General features: G+C 44.8%; 1 protein-coding gene across 2 annotated transcripts in view; it reads left to right on the plus strand.

Annotated features, from left to right (window-relative positions):
* LOC125759811 (uncharacterized) overlaps positions 1 to 8,281 on the plus strand; it is a 28,640-nt gene extending 20,359 nt beyond the window's left edge. For both annotated transcript variants that reach the window (XM_049419057.1, XM_049419058.1), the window contains exons 2-8: positions 812 to 871; positions 2,705 to 2,764; positions 4,059 to 4,127; positions 4,988 to 5,047; positions 6,055 to 6,114; positions 6,778 to 6,899; positions 7,519 to 8,281. In XM_049419057.1, the coding sequence (XP_049275014.1) occupies positions 812 to 871; positions 2,705 to 2,764; positions 4,059 to 4,127; positions 4,988 to 5,047; positions 6,055 to 6,114; positions 6,778 to 6,837 (369 nt within the window). In that variant the 3' untranslated portion in view covers positions 6,838 to 6,899; positions 7,519 to 8,281. The remainder of the gene's footprint in view (positions 1 to 811; positions 872 to 2,704; positions 2,765 to 4,058; positions 4,128 to 4,987; positions 5,048 to 6,054; positions 6,115 to 6,777; positions 6,900 to 7,518) is intronic.
* The last annotated feature ends 2,122 nt before the right edge of the window (positions 8,282 to 10,403 follow it).

The following is a 10,403-nucleotide window of genomic DNA, read 5'->3' on the forward strand; positions in this document are numbered from 1 at the left end:
TAAGGCCGAAGGTAGCAAGAAAGTATCGTAGTTTCCTTCCTGACACAATTGTGTTAAGAAGCTTGCTTAGCAGAAAATGCAGTGTCGGCGGCAGTGAGCACAAAAATCTTGACAGATGCAAAGAATACAAAAAGGTCAAAGCATGCTTGGATAGACACCATGTTTCTCGAGGGAGCTTCTGCAAATAAATTGAGGTAATTGAACTGAAAAGAACATTTTGGTCTAGATGGGAATCAAACCCAGGCCTTTCGGGTTTGAGGCAAGCATGCTACCCAAACATCCATGACAACTCTGAGGTTGAAGCTGACGTCTGCCACAGTAGTACAGTTGTTTCGGTGTGCGGCTGCTAACGCGAAGATTGCTATGACAAGATGGTGCCACACCCTCCAATCATTTTGCGTTAAAGAGCCCGTGTCGCAGAAACGGTGTCATCGGCAATGACACTGTCATTTTCCACTTTTATAGGTGGAGCTTAATTGTGCTCCAATTCTTTTCTTTTTCTAGATTTTCGGGCACTTTTAGAAACGGCCAATATAAGCTGGGCGTGGAGTCTGTCATTCGTGCTGTGGTTTTTTTTTGTCGGTGTGGATCCAGGGAAGGCCACCTGGTTTGTGTGCTTCTGCATAATGGAAAATGGTACTAGCAACACGTTATGGTGTGGTTTCTACCATTCGTGCCTGGTGCATCACTTCAGTATGCCTAAGCAAAATTGGATGATGTACAGAGACCTTTCGTTATTGTGTCTGTATTCTTGCCCAAAGTAAACCTTATGGTCTGAATTGAGGTTACAATTGGAAAACGCTTTTTTCAGGTCTCGGAGAGTGTTGATATCAAGGTGGAACCACGCAGCCCTCCAAACACACTGGATCTTGTAAGTGAACATACAATATGGAATTTACTTTTTTTTTTCATTATTTTTACATTTCGTGTTCCTTTTCCATTCTGTGCAGACATCGAGCCAGATTTAACTGCTATGACTGAGAATGCAGCATGGGAATGTATAGTGTTACAACCCGGGTCCGGCGGGTCAAGTCAATGGTAGCTGGCCCCCGCCGGAGTGTTAGCCCATCTTTTGCAGAGAGGAAGGCGGATCATACTAGAGAGAACAGAGGTTTATTTACGTAGAGGCGTCATGAGATGTCAAAAGAGAGAGAGATTTTTACAACAAGTCTTCAGCTTATAAAGCCCCAGGTCAGACAACCCTGAGGCACTCAAAAGCGGTGTCCGCAGCTCCCGCCAATCCGGTGACTTGCCATTCTGGTATCCGGCCTCCAGAACGGAGGCAATGAGTCACACAGTACACAAGCCACGGCCCAATGACCCCAAGGCGAGGATGAGAGTCCGAAAAGGTAGAAGGGAGCGAAGTGTCGCTGACCTCAAGAGGGAGACGGAAGGCTCCCCGAACTCGCACATTCTTTCATGTCTGCGTCCAGAATAAAGAATGCAGAGGGTTGGTGGGGAACTCGAGGTAGGCGCTGTCCCATGCCGACTGCACCCGGTTGAAAGAGTCCTCCGAGGCCTCCCCTTTGTTCCAGTCAGAACCCGTCTGCGGCTGCAAGATCCATGCCTGCCTGCCCACGCGGGCACAAACTCCCGAAACATGCCGCGCTCCGTGCCTTCCTCCAAGCACCGGCCTGAGGGGAAACATTATTAGTGACAAGCGTGACTGACCTCAGCGCGCATCATGGCGCCGGCCACCTCGCACTCCAAAGCTGATCGTAACAGCAGGTAGCAGTTCATTTCACGGCAGAAGACATAGAGAAGTTTGCGGTGCAGGTTGTATCCGACGGGTTATTAAATTTCATATCCTTATTAGTGGACTTGACTGCATCCTGCTGAATTTCTTTGGTAGAGCTGCCATATTTGTCTAATCTGGAGCAAGGTATATTGTTGGGCTAGTAGGTTCGTGCGCAGGTTAACATTTTTGCCAAGTCTAATCTGGATCATAGAAGAACATGGTATTCTTTAAACCTAGTACTTTGTTTTTTATTTGAATCATCTGTTCTTCACCTGTTGTCACAACTTTAGTCTTGTTTATGTACTGCTATCATTGAGTGAAGTTGAGCTAAGTGTGGGATTTCTTTTCCAGTTTATGTACATAAAATGCCGAGCAAGCAACCGCTCCCTTTTTCGGGAGATCTGAAATAAGCACCAATGACTGAGCAAGCGCCCCCCCACCCCCACCCCGCCCCTCCCCTGCGGCCACTTTTTTTTCAAGGCGAGCATCGCGTGTGCAAAAAGAACCACAAGAATTAGTACACTGAGCGCATATTCAGCAGATGTGGCATATCTAATGCACTAGATGGTTCGGAGGATGCTGTGCTGCACGCCAGGCTCTCCGGTGTCAGCGATGTACCACCAGAAGACCGCAGGTGTCTGCAGGCCGAGTGCGCAGACTTAACATTTGCGTCCGACTCTGAGGAGTCGTTTGACGAGTTTGACAGTGACCAGGGGGAATAAACACAGTAAATAAATGAAGCATTTCATTAGAAACATCGATGGGCATTTTTTATGTTTAGCGGCTCTCCCACCGCCATCTTGAATTTCAGTCCGGGACCGAGCAAGCGCCCCCCCCCCCCTCCATATCTGGTCGGATTATCCTTCACCGTAGGGGGTGCGCTTGCTCGGCATTTTACGGTATAGGTGGTGTAATAGATGCTTAATTCCGAAAATAGCTCAGAAATAATGTAAGTGCTTCTTTCAGGTCATGGAGGCCATTAACATCAAGGTGGAGCCAAGTAGCCCTACGACCATGCTTGCGCCTGTAAGTGAAGTGCACTTTCTTAATCTGTAAGCTTGCATTTTCATTTTCGTGACCAACTTCAAGAGGTAATGGCAGTCTCCTTACTTAAGTTAGCCTTATTCAAACACTACTGATATTGCTAACAGCATAAAACGATGCAACATCTAACAGTTGGTGTAAAAAGCAGCTTCAGAAAAAATACAGAAAGACTAGAAGAAAACAGGACATGCACTGTGTACTAACTGAAACCAACTTGCCCACCTATCTGTTATTCTGCAATGCATCTAACAGTTGGGCCTTGACTTGGTCACACCAGTATTGTTCACCGGAAATGGGCCTTATATAATTCTCACCTTATTCAATACATTAGAACCCCACTGTTACGTTCCCGGGTGCTGCGTTTTCCTTGCTGTGAAGTCGTTTTCGGCCGGCCCGGCATAGCTCCCATAGGATCCAATGCTTGGGAAACCCACTGTTCCCACAACAATTCCCGCATTGTACATTGCAAACCGGCCCTTCGAGACGACCCATGCGGCCATGTCGACTTTTCACGTGGCTCGGCTTGGTCTGCTTGGTGGCTTGATGGTCGAATTGGCTGTTAGAAACGGTGAGGGCGACACCTATGATGCATTTTTAAGTCCCACCACCATAAAAACCACCTCAGAGGTCTGTATTTTTCATCTAAACATAGCGTCTACGACGTGTTTGGGTGCTAAAAATTGGTCTTGATGCATTCATCAAGAGTACGGGCTTCCAGATTAGTTTTTGTTGCCCGGAGTCATCCTGTTTGCGTGGACTGGGTGTCGGAGGGGACTCGCTATCGCTGACGGCATCGCGTATAGCGATTACACTTCCATTGACGACGCCGAGTGTGCCGATGCGTGTGTCAGTGATGACGATATTAAGGAGGTGGAGCAGGTGTCGGAGCAGTTATCGGAACCTACGGCTTCATCAGGTGTAACAGCACTGGATGTGTTGTGGAGATTTGTGCGCCGTGCCCCCGCCGGAAGCCACATGGCACTGCAGGTGCTTGAGTGATGCCTTGTACTGATTGGGCGTGAGAAAAGGCACCATGCGACGCTGCACGATTTCTTCAAGCGAAAGGTTTGAAATAAGATTGTGCGCTTCTCGCCACTACTCTATCTTCTCATTTTTTCCCGTTTCTCATTTCTTACGTTTCCCAGCCCTTACGTTGTTTTTTTAGTCCCGTGAAAAACGTACCATTGGGGTTCTACTGTAAGTGTCTGTGTGGTTATTAAAGTAAGTGTTCTGTTATTAACTTAGCTCAGAAGTAAGACAAAAACATTATTTTCAGGATTTGGACCTTGGTGCCGTCGAGGAGGAGGTCACGATGGCAGTCAGCATTTCACCTGCACCGTCTCCTGTAAGGGAAGGGCAACATGGAATAACACAGCTACAAATAATGGTTCTTCACACTAACTAATTGCGAGCTGCTGTTTTAGGTTAGCGGTATTCAAGTCAAGGTTGCACAGTATAACTTGGGAGCTTGAGGACTTGATACAATGGTTGCACGATGTGCACTCTTATGGCCAAGGCTTCTGGTGGTTGCAGAATGCCTCTTAAAGGACACCACACAGGGAGTGTGCCAAAAATGCACTGGCTTAAAAAGGTGCAGGCCTTTATGTTATACCTGCAGGCTTCAATGAAAATGTGTTGATTTTGGACCAGCTTTATTGTTTTATAATATCTCAATGTAAAGTGACAAGACTTATTTCACTTAAGTTGTAGCTTGCCTACATGGGCGTGCAGTTTCTCTTAAGCGGCAGCAAGTCAGTGTCGACCCCTGGTGACAACATAGGTGTATGAGCTTGAGCGATATCTATTTAACTCAAGTTCTCTGAGCTCACCGACACATCTTACAACTTAAAGAATACCATATAAACATTTCGTGAATGAGTGATGTCGTTTTCTCTTACCATTCACTTTGGCCAGCATAGTTTGCACTCCATTCAACAAACAACTCGCATGACATGACCAAAACGTGAAAGTTATAGCTTTAGGAGCTCTGCTTAAATAAAAAATCTGGATTTAATTTTGCTTGCATTGAAAGATTGTTTTGTCTGGAGGTATATGGAAATCTTGAGACACTATACGAAGCTGCCAGTGAAATAGGGCAAAGTGTGTTTTTTTTTTCAGTGCATCTATATGTTTGGTTCAAAATAAATACCTTATTCCAAACTTCACTCTGAAGCAAAGAAAAAACTTAAAAAATGCTTCTTTCAGGTCATGGAGAGTGTTCACATCAAGGCGGAACCAAGTAGCCCTGAGGCCATCCTTCCTCTCGTAAGTGAAGTGCACTGTTGAATAGGACGATTTGGGTGTTCATTCTTCATAGCCAAATTAGAAGACCTCCTGTTTTAAATGCACATTGTTCGAGTAATGCTGATACGCCAAATGGCATAAAGTGACGTAGCTTCTTATTCTAGGCTGATCGCAATCACTGAAAAGTATAGTATTTGATTGTGGTAGCAATTACATGGACACTCGAGGCTCATTTTTGCCATCGCGACCTTGTTTTGTATCAAGTCCAGATCGGTAACATTGCCCTGCGTGTTGCATGTTCTACATATGAGGGAAAGTGTGTAAAGGCTGCCGATGGACGCGACTCAAGCAGAGATGATATGTGCTGGCTGGCTCTATCACGCATAGGAGTATGAAGGGGTGCCAGTGCGGAGGCTGTGTCGATTGGGCAGGAACTGTGAACATTGATCAAACGGGCGCGGTCCTGTGCGTTATTTCGACAGGTTAGCAGACTGCTCATAGCCTTGTACATGCTGCACTGTTACCTCTTACTTAGTCTTGAAGTGATAGCACGACAACCTCTCACGAAAACCTGCTCGTTGAAGTGACCATATTCCCTTACGCCAGCATTTTAGAGTTACGCCAGATCAGATTCTAAAGTTAGCTGCTAGCCTTTATTTGTATAACATTACAATTTGTTGCCATCGAATTCATTGCTTAGCCCTTGTGGCGAAGCTATGACTTTTTTACGTTGTTAAAACAGTGCGAACCTACCGTCAATTTGCGTTCATAGCAGTCACCTGCACTTTGCTTATTCGATGTCCGTGTGAGGAGCAGTCTTTCTTAAAGTTGGATACAACTTTAGAAGGCAGCAGCATGTTGCATCTTAAAGGCAGACGAATATGTGCATAACTTTTGTGATTTTTTTAGTTTACGTGAGCTTGGCTGACTATGGGGCTGTTTTGTTAGTGTGTCTGTATTTCTTGTTCAATTTATATCTTTCATTCCGAGCTGAGCTCACTATTAAAAATGAAAAACTCTTCATTCAGGTCATGGAGTGTGTTGAGATCAAGGCAGAACCAAGTAGCCCTACAGCCATGCTTCCTTCTGTAAGTGAATTTGGGTGTTTATGCTTCGTAGCCAAGTTAATCAACTTTATGTTAGTATTGTTGGAGTAATACTGATACGTTAAACAGCGTAAAGTTATACAACTCCTGAACATAGGTCACGCAGACTTTTGCAAAAATATATATTTAGTTAGTGTTCACTATGACTCAGTCACCAAGGTTTTACTCAACTGGTGGCTCATGCCCAATGTTGCCAAGATTTCACTCAGTTGGTCTCACTCAAACACACCAGCCTAGTGATCTTGAGTGCATTTTAGCTCAGCTGAGTATGATTTGGTGACCTTAAATCCGAATAAGCTCTGCTGAGCATAGTGCTCTTTTGTGAATGTATCTGTATTCTTTGTTCAGTGTAAATCTTGCAATCTAAATCGAGCTCACAATAAAAACAAAAACACTTATTTCAGGTCAGGTAGAGCCAAGTAGCCCTACGAACATACTTCCTCCTGTGAGTGAAATTGTGCTGTTAAATTGGGCAATTTTTCATTTTACTTCGTTTGAGCCAAATTAAAGGCCAATAGCTACTTCCTGTTTCAACTTACCATTACAGTAGACTCACAATAAATGGAAGTTGCTTAAATGGAATTGCAGCCTTGCTGTATATTGCTCTGGCAGCCTTGCTTAAAAACTGTGTGTGCTGTTTTTTAGGAACATCTCTGCATGGATGACAATGGCCAGCAGCCCATCTTCCATGCATCATCTTCGTGACCTCACAGTGAAGCAACACTAAGACTACCAAAGACAAAACGACCAGAAGGTAGTCTCACAGGGTGAGATCTGTTGACGGCTAGAGGAATTAGAGAAGATGTCTTTTTCCAGGAATGTGGTTCATAGTTTCTTATAGTGCAAAAGCATGTGTTCAGTGCATCTCCACTTATGCAAGATCAATAGGTACTTGAATTTGCTTAGAATGTACAGCTCACCAACTTGGGCTATTTTTTAACGTACAGCTTTGTTAGATGTGAGAACCAAATGCATACTTGTGTGTACACCATTGCTGATGCTTGATATATGGAGCATGCACCATTACGCTCGGTTGTATGGCGATGCCTAGTGCCACTGCTAGACTCTTATTCCACGACATCACCAAGTCTTGGAGTACCTGGACTTTTAATGGTATAAATAACTTGATTTTGCCTTGCGAAAAGCCTTTTGGCTGCACTCTTTTTTTTTTTTTTTGTGGATGGACCAATAATGACGTACCACGTGTAAAAACAATGTTCTTTAGATTGTTGGTTTACATTGTGCAAGCATGCGTCCCACTCCTAACGCAACCCATCGGATCACTTTCATTTCAAACCTCCTTTATGCACATTGTCTCTAGGTTTATATTTGTGCATTATTGCAACTGCTTAAATAGACCTGTACATTTTTTCTTGAAATCTGCAGAATCTCTGGCGGAACTTGCATGGCTCCAGTGACACTGTGCAGCAACAGCATCGACATCAACGCATCCAATGAGTGCCCTGTGTGCAGAGGTTGTTTCAGACATTTAGTTGAAAAACTGCATTTGTGCTCTGTCTTCAAGTGGGTGCTCATAAAGAAGCACTCGCCCACGATCCATTAGCTTGTGCGCTCTTACGAAAGAATGGTTCAACCCTGATCAACCTGTGGAGGCACATTATGCAGAAGGCAACAAAGTGTGAAGGCTGGAAAGAAGACAACAAAGTGTGAAAGAGAAAAATTCCAGTCGTGGACAGTATTCAAATTATCTCCTGTAAATAATGTGAATACACTTGTGTCTCATTCTCTGCCATGACTTTTTCTTCTTCGAACTGGTGCTGAAATCCACTGGAGTACTCGGGGCACTATTTGCGAGCACCCGAATTTTTTAGCAGGAAGACAGCGTGTGGGAAGGCAGCAGAAGCTATCGCCAAAAGCCTAGTAGAATAGCCTGACCAAACATCTGTACCATCCCTTCACTAAGACGCCTAATCGGCTATTATTTGAGAAGATGAGAGAGGTCATAGTCTGCTGTTGAAACACTAAATGAATCGCTTCAAAGAAATGTGAACTGCGTGATGCCAAATAAATATCTGCCTTATCAATGAAGCAAGATCCGCAAAAGAAAGTGCTGACAGGGTGAAGGTGTCATCCTTGCCTATGTTGTTTTTCGATAACATTCTCTTGCTTTCGTATTAGAGCCATAACCACCAAATTTGCAGTTGATCAATATGCGCCTCTCAGCCAAAGCGCATAGCCAGGTGCAAGATCCGTCTGAGCCAAGGGGATTTAAAGGAAATTCTGGAACAGAAGTACTCACAACTTCTTAGCAGCAATATTGAAGCCAACATTTGCCTCTACATCTCAAAAACATAGCCTTCTTGTGTGGTGCCTGATTGGAAATCAAGTGTTTCTGTTCTGCCAATGTTCCTGCTAGGTTAATTATAAAATCGAAGATTGGTGTTCCCAATGAATGTAATACATCCAGATGAGTATTAGTGACGTGACCTCTAATAAAATTTACCAAGACGTTGAGGCTTCTATAGGTTTCCTGTAGCACTAAGATACGTTGAGCAGTATTTCTCAGGAACAATTAGCCATCTTTAGCTGGCACGGCGTGTGAGGGAAGTGCTACTTCACTTTAAAGGACCCCTGACACCAAAATTGAAACCTCGAGATCTTTGTGTTGTTTGACTTTCCTGTATACGGGGGCACATCTGACCGATTATTAGTGACGAACGTTGCCTTTAAGATATCTTAATTTGGTTTTAAAGTAAGCGTGAGTGCTCACTTGAGTTGGCTGCACCTTGCGACATCCTGGTATGACGTAGATAGAGGCCCCGTGTGACGTTCCACGAGTAAAGCAAGTATTGTGGACGTCACAGAAGGTTTGCGGGGCGCACGTGCACAATACGACGACTGGCACCCGGCGAGGCCTATTGTTCCGCGCCCCTCTGGCTCTGTTGTCGGGCTGCTCTCGAGGTAGTTTTCGAGAGGGGACACGCGCTTAACAGGTTTAACCCATACAGAGGCACCCACATACTTTCAATCTCTACCGCGCGCGGGGCCCCGATTTGAAAACCGCGCTGTCAACGTCACCACAGCTTGAGTGCACGTGGTCTTTGACGCTCCCCCGCGTGGGGCGCCAGTTTCTTGTGGTTTTTAGGCGGGCGTTTTGAAGTGATGCTAAAATGGTCACAGTTAACTACGCTAGAATTAGTTGTACGATACGCTAGAGCATTTACGATTTAATTTAGAGATTACCAGACACAAAGCTACAAATTACAGCAAAAAAGTCACCAACAAAAATTTCGCTGTCAGGGGTCCTTTAAGCTAACGTTTTGTCGTGCCTCTAGTGGAGGTCTCGCTTCACTTCCGGGACCCCATTTCCACTCCAGTATTTTTTATTAAAACCTCCTTGGTCCGAGTGCCTTGTTGTCCTGCTGCGACCAGTTTAAAGCAGGGAGGTTAAGCAGTTTAGAAAAACCAGTATGCAAGGGAGAACACAATGAACATTAGCAAGAAGTCCCAATATGTTGTGTGCTAGTACATGTATATTTTGTTTCTCTTGTACATGTGTCTGCATACAATAAAGGCTTGTATAGCTCTCCACACGTGTTCCTACCCTTTTCGTATTAAATTTTATGTTAATTTTCCAGTGCAGTGAAAAGAACAGATTCCTCTTAAGCATCGGGTGGCTCTTGCATCGGAACATTTGCAAGGGTCCCCTCGACAGCGCAGAGCCACTATGCACCGGAGTTTTTCACGTGGTTTCCACATGTGACAGAGCAGAAGGAGCAAAATTTTGTCGTGGACGGCGTGGGAACGCGCGCGTCTCGTTTCCTTGATTGGCCTCTGTCACTCCAAACGGTGGTCACGTATCTCTAGCGTCTCTACGCACTGACAACTAGTAAGTAAGTAAGTAAGTAAGTAAGTAAGTAAGTAAGGTGTTCCTATTCCCTTTTAACACAGGGCAGGCAAGTCACGAAAGATGGCAGCACTCCTCAGGCAAACGAGTTCTTGTAAGTTTCGTTTTCACATACTAGATTTGTCAAAGAGTATGACTAACGCGTCATTTTATCGCGTGTAATAACGTTTCTTTAATCTCATTTCCGTTCGCGAAAAACCAAAGTATTATGAACCACAACGAAAGCCCAAATGCGCGCGGCCTTCGAGATTAAACAAGTCTGTTGTTTTCGTCTTCGAGGCCATAAGTTTAGCCTCTAGCGCCTCTAGGCATCGTCGAAATCCAATCCCGATCAACTCTATGCTCCCGATGGCTCTTGGTGGTAAGCCAAAGTTAGCCAAGCCTGGCCAAGCCAAGACATCTT

Source organism: Rhipicephalus sanguineus, chromosome 9 (genome assembly GCF_013339695.2).
Source record: "Rhipicephalus sanguineus isolate Rsan-2018 chromosome 9, BIME_Rsan_1.4, whole genome shotgun sequence".
Classification (NCBI taxonomy): domain Eukaryota; kingdom Metazoa; phylum Arthropoda; class Arachnida; order Ixodida; family Ixodidae; genus Rhipicephalus; species Rhipicephalus sanguineus.